At 37.1% G+C, this 20,394-nt stretch overlaps 1 protein-coding gene across 1 annotated transcript in view; it reads left to right on the top strand.

Moving 5' to 3' along the window:
- tnrc6bb.1 (trinucleotide repeat containing adaptor 6Bb.1) overlaps positions 1–19,489 on the top strand; it is a 46,967-nt gene extending 27,478 nt beyond the window's left edge. The window contains exons 14-21 of the mRNA XM_077202350.1: positions 745–888; positions 1,810–1,920; positions 2,713–2,847; positions 3,946–4,020; positions 12,924–13,127; positions 13,209–13,273; positions 14,302–14,441; positions 15,671–19,489. Coding sequence (XP_077058465.1) covers positions 745–888; positions 1,810–1,920; positions 2,713–2,847; positions 3,946–4,020; positions 12,924–13,127; positions 13,209–13,273; positions 14,302–14,441; positions 15,671–16,058 — 1,262 coding nt within the window. The 3' untranslated portion in view covers positions 16,059–19,489. The remainder of the gene's footprint in view (positions 1–744; positions 889–1,809; positions 1,921–2,712; positions 2,848–3,945; positions 4,021–12,923; positions 13,128–13,208; positions 13,274–14,301; positions 14,442–15,670) is intronic.
- The last annotated feature ends 905 nt before the right edge of the window (positions 19,490–20,394 follow it).

The raw sequence follows: 20,394 nt of genomic DNA, 5'->3' as shown, positions 1-20,394 counted from the left end.
GAGTGTTCATCAGAGGTGTCCAAGACCCCATGACTTTTGTTGCACTCGAGTCACGAATACACACAAAAATATTTAATGGATTCGAGGAGTTTTGTGGTTGAAATAAAAAAAAGCAACAAATCCTTCCCTCGCGGGATAATTTGACCCCTTATGAATGAATGGAATGGCAAGAATGCTTTAGTACACATAGAAAAAACAAAAAATGCTCAAAATTAAAACTAAAATGCTAAAACTTTACCAAAAAACTATTTTCTAATGTCTTAATGTGTATCTGAAAGCATACTGAAGAAAACGGACTTTAGGACCCAGCGGAAACAGCTCATTTGCTCAATTTAGAGCTATAAGGCCACCTAGTGGCTAGAGTCATGAAATATCATGTTATATTATTTATTTCCCAACAAGAGGTCAGCAAAGACACCCAATGTATGATATTTTGAGCTGAAATAAAGGGTTTAGGCATGAAATTGTGAATTATTTTGGATTTAAGTTGAATGTGCGAAAAGTGCTTCTAAATTAATATTTATTTATAATGTATTGATTAAATCTAAATAAAATAAAAAATAAAAAAAAATCTCCAAACAAATTGCATTCAAAAATTAAAAAAATATATTATAAAAATGAAATAAAAAAAAGCTTTTTGGACAAAATAAAAATTAAATATAATTTTAGAGCTTCAGGTCAGACCCGCGAGGGAAGGATGAGGTTAATAAATTTGGTAAGTAAATGTTCATCTGCCTGTGTCAGGTTTTGCAGGCGGATCTGATCTGGACTCTATGATGAGTTCTCCTGCTGGACTGAAGGATGGAGTTGGGACTCAGTCCCGATTTAAGTGGATGATGGATGGGAACAGTCTGACGCCCTCCCCGCCGGAGCAAACACTACACAACGGTACAACACTACATACACGCACACACTGAATCTTAAACGGAATAGCGGAATCCAGGCATACAAATAGAATTTACTGAATGTCACAGAATTCTGGATGAATAATCCAAACGCTGTGCACTTGATCACCTGGCGATCTGCATCAGCTCTTCACTACAAAACGCCAAAATAAACGTTTGGTTTAACTTGAAAGAAATGATGACAGAAGTTTTACTGTTGTACAGTACAATGCTCTTCTCAGAGTGAATTGGGTGTTTGCAGATCCTTAAAAAGTTTAAAATGTCTCAAATACCTTAATGTAAAAATAAGTACTCGTCTAAAATCTACTTTTTAAAGGACTTAAAAATGCAGCCCAACTGACAACAGTAGTAGAGATTTTCACACGTTGCTTTTTGAGATCGTAAAATCTAACTATAATTATACTTATTACCCATATTACTCTTTTTACATTACTATTTGTATCTCTAAATAAGTTTTATTGTTATTACTGTTATTATGATTATATTTTCACTTCAGTATTAATATTACAAAATATTTTTTAATATTTTCTTCTTTTAAAAACTTCTTGAAAATGGTATTAAAAAAGTAATAAATTTGAAGTGCTGATACCTATAAATACCCTGGTAATAAAAAACGGTAATACAGTAGATTTAATAGAAAATTATTTTTTATGGAATATTACACAATATCATCCATCTTTTCATTTATAAACCTCTGTTGAATGTGCAGTGCTTGGTTTTAATTACAATTTCATTTGATTTTTAAAGTGATTAATGGAATTGTTAGTTTTAACTATAGTTTATGAAGCATTAAAACGGAATGCAGAACTAATTAAAACAGAACACACAGAATTTGGGGAAAATAAGCTGATGTCCCTGTGAACATGTGTTAACTCTGAATGTGTGTGTGTATGTGTGTGTTCAGGGCCGGTGAAGGGCCCGTTCCCTCAGTTTGACGTGTTGGGCGGCAGCGGCTGGCACAGAAGCACAGCTGGGAAAATGGACACGCCTCCTGCTAACCCCACCTGGCCTCCAGGTAACTCTCTTTATCACTGACTCCCCGGCTTTGATATCAGTCAAATTACTTGGGCTGTCTTGACTCTGTTCACCCTAACATCTGATTTAAAGGCATTTCTACACTACCGTTTTTACGCTTTTTAAAAAGACGTCTCTTCTGCTCACCAAGGCTCAATTTATTTGATGAAAAATACAGTAAAAACAGTGAAATATTGTTACAATTTAAAATGTTTTCTTTGTGAATATATAGTAAAGTGTAATTTATTCCTGTGATCAAAGCTGAATTTTCAGCATCATTACTCCCGTCACATGATCCCTCAGAAATCATTCTAATATGATGATTTGATGATCAAGACACATTTCTGATTATTATCAGTGTTGAAAACAGTTTTGAGCAGATCAGAGTAACTGTTATCTGAACAGCAAACCGCTTGACGTTTACAAAACCCCTGGAAATTGGTTTCAGTCTGAATAGTATAGTACTAGTATATAGCACTACTTTTTTGTACGACTGGCTTGACAGTCTCAGATGCAATGGTCTTTCCCATTATAAAATGTAAAAATCCCATTATAAAGCAGCAGCCCATAAGAGTCAGTCAGTCGCATATGTCTAGTTGGGTTGATGTAGCAATGACATCTTAATAAACTGTTTATCGTCTGTGTTATTGCTTCCTCATCATTGCATTCAGCTCAGCATTTGATGTCTGATATGATACGAAAGGGTCGCCACAGGTCCTTGAAAAGCCTTCATTTTGATGTTAAAGACTCTGCAGATCACATGTTTATTCCTCTAATATCTGGTCCGTCTCAGAGTTTCAGCCAGGCGTCCCGTGGAAGGGTGTCCAGAGCCCTGAGCCCGAGCCTGACCCCTACATGACCCCTGCGGGAATGATGGGATCCGCCGTGCTCGCTGACACCGAACATCACCTGCTGCAAGACAACACAGGTACTGAGCCTTAACCTGGCCACATCTTCAGACGCCACTCATGTGTCGTTATATATCAGTGTCGTATTTACCATGTTTGAGCAGATCTGTGACCCATATTAAGTGTTTTGATTCAAATATACCAGATAGACTAGAGATTGACCAGCACCAACTGTATGTTTGGCTTTTCTCTCAAAAATATGACTGATTTCTGATTGATTGAAGCATCACATACAAAAACACTCTGTCAGGTTTCCCACACTAATGAAAAACTTGGTGTTTGGTATTAAGTTTAATTAAAAAAAATGTTGAAGAAACATTCAAATGTTTAAATATAAAATGTGTATTATGTAACTTAAAATTCTATATAAAATATATATTTGATATACAGTTTAATAAATAGTATTTTTTTATATTTTTTATATATATATATATATATATATATATATATATATATATATATATATAGCATCTGCAATTTTCTGCAGATGCTGATATTTATACTTGTGATATAAATCAATGAGATCTTTATAACAGTATAGCAGATGATTACATAAAATGCATATATTATAAATATCAATATTATCAAATATCAAAATATCGATTTCAAACTGTGTTTTTGAGACTGTCTTTGGTTCACTGCAGTTTAAAGGGGAAAATACTCGAGATGAATTTACACATGGTTTATCTTAAAGCATATATTAAAAAAAAAACATAGACATATAAACAACATTAAAAACTTGATTTTCACCACAGGGGGACTTAAAAACATACAATGCAATTCAATATTGATTGAGAGATGAACTAATAAACCTTCCTCAAAAGCCTGATGATCATATTTTAGACTCGTGATTTTTCTATAAAATGATGTCTGGATAATCAAGTAAACCAAAGTTGCTTCAGTCCGGTTAAAAGTTATAAATGAATAAAATTTATTCTAATGTTTACTTGAGGATAAAAATCAGTGCAGATTTCACCGCAAAAAGACACAAACTGGACGTTTGTACAATTACACTGAAAGACCCTTTAATATATAGGCCTATTTTAGATGTTGATCATGTAGAGGCCTTATAAATTTGATTTGCTGTGCCTAAATAAGTCTGACTGTGTGTTTTCCAGGGTCAAACTCTCATTCTTCACCCGGTGCCTGGCCATACAGTGCCTCAGAAACGCCCCTCACTGCACACGGGACAGGTAACGCCTCAAAACCATCCCAACTATGCTTATTAAAGTCCCCCTGTGGTGAAAATCAAGTTTTTTAATATTGTTTATATGTCTATTTGATATTTTTTAATATGCTTTAAGACAGCAATGGTGCTGACTTATAAATTTACACATGGCTTGAGTATTTTCTGCCCAAAGGGGTGGTATAATGTCTTTAATGTCCCCAGAATGTGTATGTGAAGTTTTAGCTCAAAATACCCCACAGATATTTTTATATAGCATGTTAAAATTGTTACTTCTTGACGGTGAGCAAAAACGCAGTGTTTTTGTGTCTGTCCCTTTAAATGCAAATGAGCTGCTGCTCCCAGCACAAAGGGAAGAGCTACAAGAGTGTGTGTGTGTGTGTGTGTTTGTATGTATGTGTTAGCAGCTTCGATTACCTCACGCAGACATACGCTGAAAATTTCAAAAACTGTTAGTCCGACAAAGATGAAGAGACTCACGAAGTTACAACATGTAGACAACATTTCTGAATGGTTAGTTGATTAATTTATGTTGCTTATGTAGTTATGTTCTTGTCATTGATTAGCATATTCTGTCTTAAACCCCACCCCCTGAAAACGATTAATAGATTATGTAAATTTTAGGGTTAGTGATGTCACTAACCCGGGAGAAATGATGTGTAGTCCATACCAGCCGTTTGTTGTAATCCTTAAAAAACAATTTCTGTAAAATAAATGATCTCCCTTTGCTTTGAACTTTGAGCGTTGTAACTTTGCAGATGTTGTTTATGCTCAAGCGGCAACATTACACACTAACTAAAGTTAGAAAAGTGAAATCATAATCAACCACCCCTTTAAAACTACAGTGAACCAAAGACAGTCTTAAAAACACAGTTTGAAATCGCTGGTGTTTCTGAAGTCACAAACTACTTTGTAACCAATCAGATCAAAAGTGTGATCGTCAACGATTGGATCTCTGAGCTGAGTGAGTGGAGGCGGGGCTCATTTGCATATTCATAGAAAGGCGTATACTAAATGAGGTGTTAGTGTTGAGTTACGTTCAAGCCATTCTAAGACATGAAGAATTTTTTTTAAGTAAAAAATGATTTTGTTGATCAAAGATGAGTTTTAAAAGTGCATTGTGTAATATTTAGGAGGATATGTTGACAGTAATGCAATATCATATACATAACTAAGTTTTCAGTGGTGTATAAAGACATTACATAAAGAACCGTTATGGTTTTTTACCTAAGAATGAGCCATTTCTATCTACACACACCGCGGGTCTCCTTACATCGACATGTTTCTACAGGAGCCCTGAACAGACAAACGCGTTTCGTCACTATGTTGTTTTTCATGCACAGATCTAGCTAAAGTCAGTGAATAAAACACTCACACAATGATGAACAAGTAACAATATTCGCAATAACGTATCGATTTCCTGAATAAGGCCATCCTTAAAAATATTCTTGTTTTCCGTAACCCGACCGGCCCTGTCAATTTAGGACCGACCCAATTTTTTTTTTTTTTTCTTTTAGCCCGACCGACCTGCCGGTTGTAACTTGCGTTAAGACAGACCGATTATTTTTTTTTTACTCTGCAAATAACTAGTACAAATTCAATAAAATAATATTCATTATATTTTAGTTAGTATTGTGAAAGTTGCTTATGCCTACATACAAACGTAGGCTACGTTCTTTCTTTTAAATAAAACCCCTGGCATCATCTATGATTATGTTTACACCATTGGTTTACGCATGTCACACTATGGCTTGTACGTTCGCTTCATTTCATTCACTGTTCGCGCTTGGTAATGATTAGGGATGAGTACTGAAACCCGGTATTAAACGGGCCCCGGGGCTGAATTTCAGCCATTTCTATATATAATAATATTAACCCTCTGAGGTCGGCGCGATAGTCTCGCTTTTTTCTTATCAGTGCAAAAGAAACTCAAAATACTCTGTTGATTTTGATCTTACATATTAAGTGTTGTACATCATTAGATCCTGATAAGTGTCTATTTTTTTTTGTGGATACTCACAATAAAAATAAAGTGTTGTGCTTGTCGCCAAATAAAGAAAAACAAACATAATGCACGTTCTGCCTTCTCTTTCTCAGTTAAGTCCATTCTGAAACGCGTCCGAAAATTAACTGTAATTCCGCGAATACTTGTCATACAGGCACGAGTGTTTTTCCATAATGAAGCTTGAAGTCTTCATTTACATGAATTAATTTATATAAAAAAACAAATATTCTCAGTTTATGTAATCTGTATGAAAAAAGAGAGATGTCAGTCTTTTTCTTTCCAGCTCATTATACCTGATTACGCGTTAATGTGCCACGCCCACGGAGAGCGCGCGGTATTTAAATGCAAATGATCTAAGGCAAGCCATTCAAACATGCCAACACCCACCAGCTGGATTATAAAACACATCGTGTTTAGTAAGTATCTTACTAGAGCTGTGTACACAGTGTATCCCTACGGTGTGAGGAATAATACTATCTAATAACCCTGGAAAATGTACCAGAAGATCTGGTAATTTCATTTCGAGGAGCAACGGATCCAGCTGATGTAGTAAGTCGTTTATTCTTAAGTGCTTTGTTCTAATCGCGATATTGAACAGTGCCTGACTGTAAACCGCAAAAAGACTGTTTAAATATGAATTGCGTGTCTGTGTGTTGGCTAAATGATGAATGAACGGCACAGGCGCGTGCGCGCTTTGTTTACTACAGTTATACAGCGCGTGTCTGTGCCGTTCATTCACTCTCGCACCTACATTAGTAAACGTTATGTTTACATGAACACAATCCAAACTATATTGCTATAGCCTACTAAGATGAGTAAAAATAGACTGAAATATGTTGAAATAAAATGTCTGTATAAGCAACAAACTGCAAATTCACATGTATATGCTAATATATCATACACAATATGTTACAAATATTGTAACAAAGACTAAATATGAATGTTCAGACAAGATTTTGTGATTAGTTTTGGATGGATTATAAAGTTTTGACTGTAAAAAAAGATAACTGTCACATTAAATAGGTACGCTTTTGTTCACCAATTTCTGCTCATAGTTAAATATACTATAGTATGATGTTTTGTCAAAAATAAAGTAGGTATATTGAATTATCAACTAAGATGTTATTATTGTGTTTGTTCCAATATTCAAACTAATGAATCCTTACCTTTTTTAAAACGTATGATAAAATGTATACTTTTTACAAAGAAATACACTTGAAATATTGTTAAAATTGTAATTGTTGTTGTAATTGTAACCTATTTGTAATTGGTTACAATTTCTAATTGTAAAATATGTATATATAGATAATTTCTTTAGTCCTTGCTTTCTTTGGGACCCAGTGACACAGCTGTGTGAAAGGGCTAATTAATATGCAGCTCATTATGTATGTGGCACATTATACGGCCTTTGTCTTCTCAGGTGTGAACACGCCTTCACGCATATTGCCTTTCCAAACAAAAGGTGTCTTATAAAATTTAAATCAATGTATTGTTTTGTGTAAATGATTAGGCAGGATGATTTTCAGATCATTTTGAAGCAAAAATTCTAGGCAACAACACCCATTAGTCAAAAGTCTTGTGGACACATATTTAGTATGTGTTTTGTGGCCTTATTTCAGACACTTTAAGTTTTAGTTTTTTAGTGCGCGCTCCGAAATGGACTGCAAGGAGACAAGAAAAATATAACTTTGGGCTTCATGTGCGCATCTAAACTATGAAATATACACTCACCTAAAGGATTATTAGGAACACCTGTTCAATTTCTCATTAATGCAATTATCTAATCAACCAATCACATGGCAGTTGCTTCAATGTATTTAGGGATGTGGTCCTGGTCAAGACAATCTCCTGAACTCCAAACTGAATATCAGAATGGGAAAGAAAGGTAATTTAAGCAATTTTGAGCGTGGCATGGTTGTTGGTGCCAGACGGGCCGGTCTGAGTATTTCACAATCTGCTCAGTTACTGGGATTTTCATGCACAGCCATTTCTAGGGTTTACAAAGAATGGTGTGATAAGGGAAAAACATCCAGTATGCGGCAGTCCTGTGGGCGAAAATGCCTTGTTGATGTTAGAGGTCAGAGGAGAATGGGCCGACTGATTCAAGCTGATAGAAGAGCAACTTTGACTGAAATAACCACTCGTTACAACCGAGGTATGCAGCAAAGCATTTGTGAAGCCACAACCTTGAGGCGGATAGGCTACAACAGCAGAAGACCCCACCGGGTACCACTCATCTCCACTACAAATAGGAAAAAGAGAATACAATTAGCAAGAGCTCACCAAAATTGGACAGTTGAAGACTGGAAAAATGTTGCCTAGTCTGATGAGTCTCGATTTCTGTTGAGACATTCAGATAGTCAGAATTTGGCGTAAACAGAATGAGAACATGGATCCATCATGCCTTGTTACCACTGTGCAGGCTGGTGGTGGTGGTGTAATGGTGTGGGGGATGTTTTCTTGGCACACTTTAGGCCCCTTAGTGCCAATTGGGCATTGTTTCTGACCATGTCCATCCCTTTATGGCCACCATGTACTCATCCTCTGACGGCTACTTCCAGCAGGATAATGCACCATTTCACAAAGCTCGAATCATTTCAAATTGGTTTCTTGAACATGACAATGAGTTCACTGTACTACAATGGCCCCAACAGTCACCAGATCTCAACCCAATAGAGCATCTTTGGGATGTGGTTGAACGGGAGCTTCGTGCCCTGAATGTACATCCCACAAATCTCCAACTGCAAGATGCTATCCTATCAATATGGGCAAACATTTCTAAAGAATGCCTTCAGCACCTTGTTGAATCAATGCCACGTAGAATTAAGGCAGTTCTGAAGGCGAAAGGGGGTCAAACACAGTATTAGTATGATGTTCCTAATAATCCTTTAGATGAGTGTACATAAAATATAAAAAGACCAGCTCTGAGATTCACTGAAACACTGTTTATGTCTTTAATGGACATAACTAGTTGGGAGAAAATGATGGTGCATCAGTCACCTATTAGATCTGCACTCGGTCTTAAAGGGGCAGCGTCTAATAAACCTGCTGACGATTGATCAAAAGGCAGAGAAAATCACTCACAGCTCTTGAATGAATAACTTAAACTTTAATAAGCATTAATCTATCTATGATAAACTATGCAGTGTTATTTTACATTTTATTACTAAATTAAATTTCTTTTCAGACAGAAACACTTACCTGAAAAGTAATTTTAGACCTTCCTGAAATTAAAGCACTGTATAATTTGTATTTTTGTTTAATTGTATTCTTTTTTGAACATGTGTTTGTACTTGTTTTTGCTTATCATATCCTATCTCATGTATATAAAACAAAAAAGCCTGCACACTGCTGCATAACAAATAGATATTTTATTCGTTTTGTTAAAGCATTGATTTTTCTTTTGCTATATATATTTTACATTTCAAAATATAAAGCAAATGTTAATTATTACCCGAATGTAAAAAAAAAAAAAAAACACCAAAAAAAAACGATAAGAATACCGTTAAAGTAACGGATCGGCAAGCAGTATCGGTAAGAGTAGTAATACCGTTAAAACCTTAATGATACTCATCCCTATTAATGATGCAGTAAATAATATTTTCGCAGTCACTGTTCAAAGTCATACGGGTTTGGGCACCATAATACATCTAAAAAATGCATTAAAACATCTCAACACCGCTTTAACTTGGCACAATTCTTGAAAAACTGCCCAGATCTTTCCCCTTCCCTTCTCCCCTGTCTAACGGTGACCGTGTCGACTGACCTGAAGGAAATCACTAAAATGTTGGAGGAAACTCAAACTATTGAGGCCGTGCTACAATTTGACCCTAAAATCAAAGTGGTTTCTTTTAAATTGAAATTTCAAAGTGAGCCACCACCACAGCCTTTTTTTTTTTTTATTTTTTTTTTTTTTTACCAAAAATGTGTTTTAGGTGGACAGATTAATACAGTACACAGAACATGTAGGATGTTGGAAAATAACAATGTCTTTTCTGTTAACCAAATGCTTTTTAATATTCGCTATTACTTCAGTGCAAGTGAACAAGGGCACCGTTATTTGTTGCTTAGTGACGTGTGTGTTCAAGTAAGCCAGAAATGCTCAGATTCTGCGCAATACACTATTTAATATATCATGAGGACTCACGAGTTGCGTATTTGCGCTAAATCCACGCAGATTTGGCTTACACGAACTTCTCCAGCAAAGTGAGTAAACATAGAAACACGCCAAATTGGCTCGTGATTTGACAGCGTTACCCGACAAAGTTAATTTTTACCCTTATTTGGCGGGTTGGAGGGTGTTAATTTCAATCCCTGAATGTTGCACTCCTGTTTGTCATTGTGCACGAAACTTCACGCCAATAAAACACCAGAAATATTGCTGACTTTACGTTAGTCCTAATGCCTGTTAGTTGTCTGTGGATTTGCCTATATTTGGTGAAAATGGAAACGTCTTTAGACATGGAAAATCGATTTTTTACAATTGATTCAATGAACACTTATGTCTCAAAAATCGAACAGGATTTTTTCACAAAAGTGACAGCCCTAAAACGTAACTGGTCTCTGATTTGTAGGTTGCATTGACACACAGCGGTGGATGCACGGTTTGAAGACCCAGTCAGTGACGTCACAATGTTTGAATTCATTGTTTAAATGCATACCTACATAATGAGTATGACCAAAATTTCATTTTTTTTTTTTTTTACATTGAATCTTGAAAAAAAAATATATAGACCTATAAATATAGACCTTTTTTTTTTTTGCTGTTACTGCAAACCAAAATATTTTTAAAGATGGCCTAAGTAAACTTAATTTCTTAATTTATCTTTGTAAAGAAAAACCTCATTGCTGAACTGGTTACTCTCTGCTGTCTCAGATGACGACATCCCTTCCTGTCGGGCACCGTAACTTCTGCTGGGTGCAATTCGCAACCTCACCACTAGATGCCGCTAAAAATTACACACTGCACCTTTAAAGGTGCTCTATGTAACTTTTTCAATCTACTACAGCATAAAAATACCATAATATGTTTGCAGATATTTAGGAAACATGCTTCATACACTCGTTTCTCTGAAAAACACTTCTACAGTCAGTTATTTTACTTTGAAATGTGCGTTTCTAGGCTGGAATGTTTGTTATTGTTTTGGTCTGTAATACTGCAGGTTGCCAATTTTCATTGTCCATTGAGCTCGTTCCTGTTGCGTCCGTGTGAGCGCCAGGGCTCGCAAAATTTGAAAATCGCTGGTAGCCCTTCGGGCAGGCACTCTTCAAATTTTGGTTGCCCGAAATGGATTTTACTAGCCCAAATAAAAAGACAATTTTTAATGTAGAAAATTGGTTAGGAGTCAAACATCAATCAAAAACTTTTTCAAAACACAAATATCAACAATTGGATATAAAATAATTAAATTAGAATCATCAATACAAATATGCATCTGGTTCTAACTGAACTGAAATTTGTGTGACCAGTGTGGAACATGAATCAGTCTGTGGCTCAGCCCCCAATGAGGTTATGACTAAAAAAGTTAACACTTTAGTCTTGTGTCTAATGCTCACTATTAACTAGTTTCATTAACATGCAGATGGCAGGGTTTTATAATTACTGAGGTCCCGGATGTGAGGTAGGCTAGTTAGGGGGGTTCGAGAATTTTTTTATTTTTCTGATCTACATATCCCAAAAAATTGGATAACAATAACTTTCAAAACATGTCATGCAGCTGATTATTTTCCTTATGTCAGTGAAGAAAGTAAACATAGGGTCAACTAGGTTGAATTATGAATAATTTTCTCAGAAGCGTTCATTTACTGAAAGCTACTAGGAAAGCTAGGTAGCCTAACTAAGTTTATTAAATTCATTGACAATATACACATTAATTATTGATCTTATTCGTAACACAGGGCCGTAGACAGGGCTTTTTTATCAAAGAGGTCCTAAATTTAAGGTTGTCAGGGGGTTCACATTTTTTATTTCTCTGATGTGTGCATTTCAAGACATTTGAAGGCCAAAAAAGGATTAGAAATAGCTTTAGAAACCATGTCAGTGGCAGTAGATTGTCAATACCTGCTCTCTCATCTCCATCACTCTTTCTTTTTCTCTGTCTCTTCATTTTGCCCTGTCTCTTCCCCTCCGAAAAATGAACTTTTTTGATTTACTGAAGGCTACCAATTGTATTATATTAATATTATATTATTATATTATATTCGTTTAACATTTATGGCCTAAAAAACTGTCAAATATGAAATGTTTAGTTTAGCTACTTACATCTTATCTCGCACTTGACCATAAACTGAAGCGTCAGTCACTCTGCTAAAATTCGTGCTCAGCAGCTTCTGTGACATAAAGCCCGCCAATTTGATTGGTCATCTCAAATATTCTGACATTGACGAGCAGTGACAGACCAATGAGGCTAAGATGAACACACACACTCACACACCCCCTGTCCTCTTTTTCTGACGTGCACTCTGCTCGTGCGCCGCTGCGGATTGAAGATGAACGCGCTGAATATGATTATAACAAGACTGAAGCGAACACGAATTTGTGTAGCTTACACTTAATCACACATTTTTAGGGGGGCGAGGCAGAAGTTTAGGGGAATTTGATTACACTATTTCAGAAAGCCCGTCGGGCAGATCGGTTATGCATTTTGGTAGCCCGACTTGAAAACACAATAGCCCCGGGACGTCGGATTAGTGATTTTGCGAGCCCTGAGCGCCGTCGAGTCTGAGGAGCAGGAGGCGGGAGAAACGACGATCTCAGATATTTTGAATTCGACTGCAGTACCTATTTTGACCACTAGTCGTTCTTACATACTGCACCTTTAAGGGATGAAATTATTGACTACAGGGGGACTTTAAAGCCTTTTGATTTGCAAAGACAGCTGGTAATATTTCAGTAACGTTTCCAGCTAAATACTCCGAGATGAAGTCCAGTTGGCCGCCGGAGCCCATTGGACACGGCAAGTCATGGCGGACCAATCGGAGCACTTCTTACCTTCCCCGCCCGCCCCCGGGCCTCAGCAGTCAGAAGCAGGCGTGGTCGGGGGAGGGGCCTCGGATGCCCCGGGCCTGGGGAGGCGGAGCCAGCGGCCCTGACTTGCCTTTTAAATCAGGTACTGCAGACACACACAATCATCATACGCGAGCAACGGACCCGCGTGAAGCTCAATCTGTTCATGTATCGTGTTCTTCAGAGTGGAGCGACGGAGGAGCGTCGGCAGGAAAATCATGGCTGTTACTGAGGAACCTCACGCCACAGGTACAGCGGAGTTTATTCGGTCAAAAATACAGCGGAAACTGGGAAATATTATCGCAATGGCAAACAGCTGTTTTCTATGTATGTGTTAAACTCATAGACTGTAAAAGAAAAATATGGACGTAGTGTCCGTGACGTCACTCGTGTGTTTCTGAAGACGGCCGGTGAAGCCGGCCGTCGCCATCTTGGCAGCACGTCACTCCCGGATAATCGAAAATTGGTCGGCGAGGAGGATTACCTGAGGAGACGTAACGCTAACAGACAGCAGACAAACGGCTAGTAGTGACATCAGCGGCAATCCACCTGTCACTCAAGTGGCCACGCCCTTAATTATGCAGAATTTTAATGCTTAATATAATTTAAACGGATTAAATTAAGTTATAAAAAAATTCACCACCCTCAGTTTATCATGAAGGGCAAATTTAGCTTTTACAGACCAAAAGCACTTTTTGCACCAGTCTGTAAACATATTTTTTTCTGCTGTAAAGTTGGGCATTTTAAAATAGGGGTTTATGGGATTGACACACTTTTGCAGCCTCTAGTGGCCAGTCAATGAATTGCAGTTTTGCGATTCAAGAGAGAAACCAGAAGGTTGCCGCTTGGTTAAACTAATTTATTCCTGTGATCAAAGCTGAATTTTCAGCATCATTACTCCAGTCTTCAGTCACATGATTCTTCAGAAATCATCATAATACGAGTAATTATGCTGAAAATTCAGCTTTAATCACAGGAATAAATATTTTTTTTCTATATATTCACATAGAAAACAACTTTTTTACATAGTAATACTATTTCACTGTTTTTCCTGTATTTTTGATCAATAAATAAATGCAGCCTTGGTGAGCAGAAGAGGCTTCTTTCACAAACATTAAATTTATCTCGCTGACCCCAAACTTTTTTAGCGACAGTGTGTCTCTGAATCAGTTGGCGCTTCATGCGAATCAGTTTGAAGATGTTTTGCTGTATTTTGACTGTATTTGTGAGTGTGTTGACGTGAAGCATCAGGTTGAGGTGTGTTCACGTGTGTGCAGATCGACGGCTCGACGCTCAGGACCATCTGTCTGCAGCACGGCCCTCTGCTGACCTTTCACCTCGGCCTGACGCAGGGCAGCGCTCTGATCCGCTACAGCAGCCCTCATGAGGCCGCCAAAGCCCAGAGCGCACTGCATATGTGAGTCACACAAAAACACACACTCACTCACTCACTCACTCACTCACTCACTCACTCACTCACTCACTGACTGACTGACTGACTGACACGCACACACACACGGACACACTCACTCCCTCACTCACTCACTGACACACACACACACACACACACACACACACACACACACACACACACACACACACACACACACACACACTCCCTCACTCTCACTCACTGACACACAAACACTCACTCACTCACTCACTCACTCACTCACTCAATCACTGACACACACACACACACTCCCTCACTCTCACTCACTGACACACAAACACTCACTCACTCACTCACTCACTCACTCACTCACTCACTCACTGACTGACACACACACTCACTCACTCACTCACTCACTCACTCACTGACACACACTCCCTCACTCTCACTCACTGAAACACAAACCCCCACTCCCTCTCACTCACTCACTCACATGCAGACACACAGTCACACACACACTTACTCACACACACACACACACACTCTCACTCTCTCACTCACACACACAGTCACTCACACTCACTCACTCTAACACACACACTCACTCTCTCTCACTCACTGACACACACACACACTCACACAAATTCTCACACACACACACACACACACACACACACACACTCACTCACTGACACACACACTCTCACTCACTGACACACACACTCTCACTCACTGACACACACACATTCACTCACTCATTCTAACACTCACTCACACACTCACTCACACACACTCTCTCTAACACTCACACACTCTCTCTAACACTCACACACACTCTCACTGACACACACTCTATGACTCACTGACACACACACACACACACACACACCCACTCACTATGTCACACACACACACACATATGTTTTTAAATCGTAAAACTTGGAATAACAGTGATTTTTAAATCGAATGTTATGAATCATTATAAATTATTTCCAGGCCTTTTACAGAATTTAATACAATGTATTTATTTTTCCCCATATAATTGTATTTATAATTTTTAATATATAATTTAATAAGTTAGTTTAAATAAATGTGTGTTTTTAATATATTCACTGTTTAAATTTTTGTATTTATTTATTTAGTCTCAATTTAATTAATCTCAAATATGAATGCAATGCAACATTTGTCAGACTTTCCAGTAATTTAGTTTAATTTTCTACATGAAGTGACTGTGATCTTGTGTTCATGTTCAGGTGCGTTCTGGGAAACACCACCATCGTGGCGGAGTTCATGAGCGAGGAGGACGTCATGCGTTACTTCACACATTCCCAGAGCGTGGGGGGGGCGGGGCCAGCGGAGGGCTCGTCTGACTCCGCCCCTCGAGAGGGCGAGCGACCCGTGGGCGGGGGTGCGGGCAGAGACTGGCAGGGGCTCGACGTGTCCGCCGGGTCCGAAGCGCCAGGACTCGCCCTCCTCAGCCAATGGAGCAACAGCACCGGGGAGGGGGCGGGGAAAGGGGTCTGGGGGGGCGGGGCTCCCGGTTACCATGGCGGCAGCCTATGGGGAGATCCTCAGTTAGAGGACGGCCCGGCCGGGTTGTTGCCAGGCAACCTGCTTGGAGGCGGGACTGACAGTTTGTGATTGACAGTTATTTAGGAACTGGTACGTGGAGTTTAAAGTGTGTCGTAACGGCATCAAACTGCAAAAATAATGATCGTTACCAAACATGTGGAAGCCCAACGCTTTATTATAATTTTGCCGTGTAGTTTTCGCAAAGACAATGGATGAACCTCATGATAACATTTTATTGTAACCCGAAACAAGAATTTTGACTGTGTCTGTAATGAAAATCAATCATTTAATTCTCATTACTATAATATATTTGGATGTTACACTGTTCTACATCGTAATTATTCCCAAAGGTTTTTTTTTGTTTTGTATTTTTGCTGTATTATAATTTGTAAATACAGCATTAGTTCATTTAAACTTAATTTTTATATAAATGCATAATTAATATGTATAATAAAAATAATAGTATTTAATGATTTAAACATTATCATTATACATTTAAAGCATAGATTAAAGGCAAATACCACCGTGATGGATAAAGCAGTAGCTGAATGATGTCACATCGCAAAAAAAATGTATGTATCCATCAATCACATATCTATATGAAAACTTAAACATATTCTCGAGGTATATTTTGATTTACTGAGTGAAAAACGAGTCATCTAACGCACGGCTTCTGTATGTCGTCATTGTTTTTGCAGTTGTTTCTGGTGAAGCTGATTTCACACGCCGCAGCTTTAAGACAAACACACACACACACACTCACATCCAGAGAGCTGCATTTCCACACACACACACACACACACTGGAGGTGTTGACAGGCTTTCATATCCAGTGAGATGTTAAACACACACACACACACACACAGGTGCAATGCGAGCGCAGTGGGATTTGCTTACAGACATTCTCGTCATTGCCAGAGTTAAGCTATCATGTATTTGAATGCAGGGACTGTTTCTAAAGGCCTTCTTTCTCACACACTGCTCAACTTGAACAGCCGATGTAAATTTGATGTTGCGCTGGCACACGCAGACAGTTTTAATGCTTCGACAGTGGATTTCTTAAGTTCGTTCGAGCGCGAGAGCATTTGAAGCCAGTAGATGCGTGAAACTCACCCAAAACAGGCCACATTTCACTCCAGAATCAAGTCCAAATCTGAAGAAAACCTATTTTTAGGGCCAGTTTACAAATTGTGATGTGATTTTCGTGATGATTGAGCACATTTATTCTCATTATTGTAATGCAAAAGGTTGTCAGTTATATTTAACAGTGACGGTAATATTTACTATATTGCAGAGAAAAATACTGGTATCATGATGCATAGACACTTTAAGTAATTTAAATGACATTTTTCTGCAAGATACTAATCAGAATTTGGGAAGAAGTGTTTAATAGTGGGCAAAACTATCGTTTGCTTGAGCGTGATGTTTCGTTCGAACGTGAGAGCATTTGAAGCTGGTAAATGCGTAAAACTCATGAACATTTTAAAGAAAACAGCCTATTTTTATGAGCAATTTAAAAAAAAAGTGATATTTTCATATGGAAGCTGGTTTCCGCCATGGAATAAAAAAAGGTTTTATCTCACTATTCAAACTTTTTCACCTCAGAACTGCGATACATACATATTCAACTGCAAGTAAAAAAAGTCATAATTGTGACTCTTTTCCTCAGAATTGGACTTTATAACTCGTAATTGTGAGTTTCCATCACCATTATGAGTCAGAATTGAGGGATATAAATTCGCAATTGTGAAAAAAGTCAGAATTGAGGGATGTATACTCTAAATAGAAAAAGTCACAATTGTGGAAAAAAAGTCAGAATTGAGGGATGTATACTCTCAATAGAAAAAGTCACAATTGTGGAAAAAAAGTCAGAATTGAGGGATGTATACTCTAAATAGAAAAAGTCACAATTGTGGAAAAAAAGTCAGAATTGAGGGATGTATACTCTCAATAGAAAAAGTCACAATTGTGGAAAAAAAGTCAGAATTGCGAGAGAGAAAAAATCGGAATTATGAACTTTTTTTCTCGCTATTGAAATAAAAGAAAAAATGTATACCCTGCAATTCTCACTTTTTTCTCGCTATTGCAAGTTTATATCTGGCAATTCTGACTTTTTTCTCACAAAAAAAGTCAAAACTATGAGAGAGACGCGATTACCTTTTTTGTTTTTTTTTATTCTGTGGTGGAAAAAAAAACGTACGTATTTTCTTGATTGTCATTTACTCGCACATTTTCATTGGGATGCAAAAAGTTGTTTTTGTAATCCTCGTTATTCGAATCTCGTTACGTTCTCACTACTGTAACGGTAGTAGTTACTATACCGCGATGAAAAGTTCTGTAATGCAATCAGATTTATATTTAAATCAACTAGTATCATGATGCATAAACACTTTTACAGTTTAAATAAGGCCATTTTATTAGAAATGTGCCATAGTTGCGAAACTAGCATCACGATGAGAAACGTTTTATGCGGCCCTGAAAATACAATACATCTTCATCACACAAAACGTAATTTCCTCGTGATCCCGGTGTGAAATGTTGCGATGTTTTGCGAGATTCGCGCAGATTCGGTTTCTTTCCTACCCAGCGCGGTGGCGTTCCTGTGAATTTTGTGCAACTTAAACGCATCTGTACTCGTACTGACCTTCCACTGTTCCCTTCTTTATCTGTTTGTCAGGTTTGCTGTTACATTTATACGATTCGTACGCTGTTTTTTGCTATGGCATATACCAGTTATCTTCAGAGACTTTCAAGTGTGTTGGACGGACTGACGGCGTCTAAAATGCGTGTATGTGTGCACTTTACTGTTTTTGTCTGTGTTTGTGTGCGGCTGTACATTGTTAACTGTGCACTATACACTGCTGGTTGTGTTTTACAAACGTTGGCATTAGCGGGTTTCTGCGATTGGCGTTTTTTTTTTGGTTGTTTTTTAAGCGTACTCATGTAGCCTTTTGTATTGGCTGAACTGCAATAATAATGATTCTACAAGCATTTTTAAGACACAAACGTGTGACGGCGTTTCTGCCAAACTTATCCGCCTGTCCAGAGTTTACAAACAGCTGAAAGACATGTGTTTATATGTGTCTGTATTGTTGTTTTTGTTTTAAATTAAGACTTTAACACTCCTTTCAGTGTTTCATTTTTTTGAGATTTTACAGAGGAAAAAAAAAGTGAAGAGTTTATTTAAATAAAAGTGACATGCAGCTGTTATAAAGATTGTTTTTTTGTGGTTTCTGGACTCTTATTTTGTAACTCAGCTGTAAACCTGTCATAAGTTAACAGGTTATAATTGTATTTCCAGTTACTCTTTTGATTACACTTAGTTTACAATGAGGTACTAATTGGCAATATATTTTTACAGCTTTTTTTAACCTTTGTTGATTTTAGTTAATAAAATGTTTGTTAGTTCACACTGCATTAACTAATGTTAACAGATACAACTTTTGACCTAATAGCAAATGTTGAGATTATAACATTAATAAAGATTAATAGTATTGTTAATTGTTTTTTTTTTGTGTGTGTTAACGTAAAAAAATCTTATGGTAAAACTCTTTTGAGTAACTTGTTTTTAACAATCACTTAAAGAAAGATGCAAGTAGATTAGATACATTCATATCTTTCCACACTGATAAAAATGATTCTGTGCTACAGAAAAAGAAAAAAAAAATTCTCCATGACACATTTTTAGAATTTTAAGAATTTTAGAATTTAGAATTAAAAAAGTAAATTCTATATTAGTACTCAACTCAAGCTTGTAGAAATTAAAGCGTAAATATCAACGATATAAAATTAAGTAAAACTACTCAACTTTTCTGATGCTGGTGTCCCCATCATGCACTGGGGCATGAATAATTAATGAGGTTGATTCTTTTTTTTCACTGTTTTTCAGCTGTTTTTACACTGTTGTATCATTGATTTTGATAGGTTTTGAAACTTACTGTTTTATTACATCTGGAGTTCATTTACTACTCAAAAACGATCTATCGAATGTTACCATCATTGTGTATTGAGTTGGGGTTAGTTCTGCATTACTTCTATTATACAGATATGAAATCTACATATCTATTGTATTATTCAAAACAATCACGTTAAAAGCAGGGTTTAATTCAATGTTATAATATTTGAGTAAAAAGTTAATTTTGTTGCATTTAATTAACTTAGTTAAGTAGATTTTACTTAATTCTATATGTGAAATGATTAACCTTAAATGTAATTAAGTATTATTTACTTAATTACTTCATGAATGTTACGTTCAATAATAAGTAGATTTTACTTGATAATAACAGGTAAGTTGTAGAGAGCAGTGACAGTAAAATTTACTTGAAATGTGCAAATTGTTAGGAGAACTCTATCAACTAAATCCTACAAGTTTTTTTTTCAGTGCTTGCTAAAAAGAAACTTGATTA

This window comes from Siphateles boraxobius, unplaced genomic scaffold (assembly GCF_051911475.1).
Source record: "Siphateles boraxobius isolate OS27281-9 unplaced genomic scaffold, OSU_SipBor_1 49, whole genome shotgun sequence".
In the NCBI taxonomy this organism is placed as follows: Eukaryota; Metazoa; Chordata; class Actinopteri; order Cypriniformes; family Leuciscidae; genus Siphateles; species Siphateles boraxobius.
The sequence above is the reverse complement of the archived record's forward strand: the minus strand, read 5'-3'. Positions and strand labels throughout refer to the sequence as shown.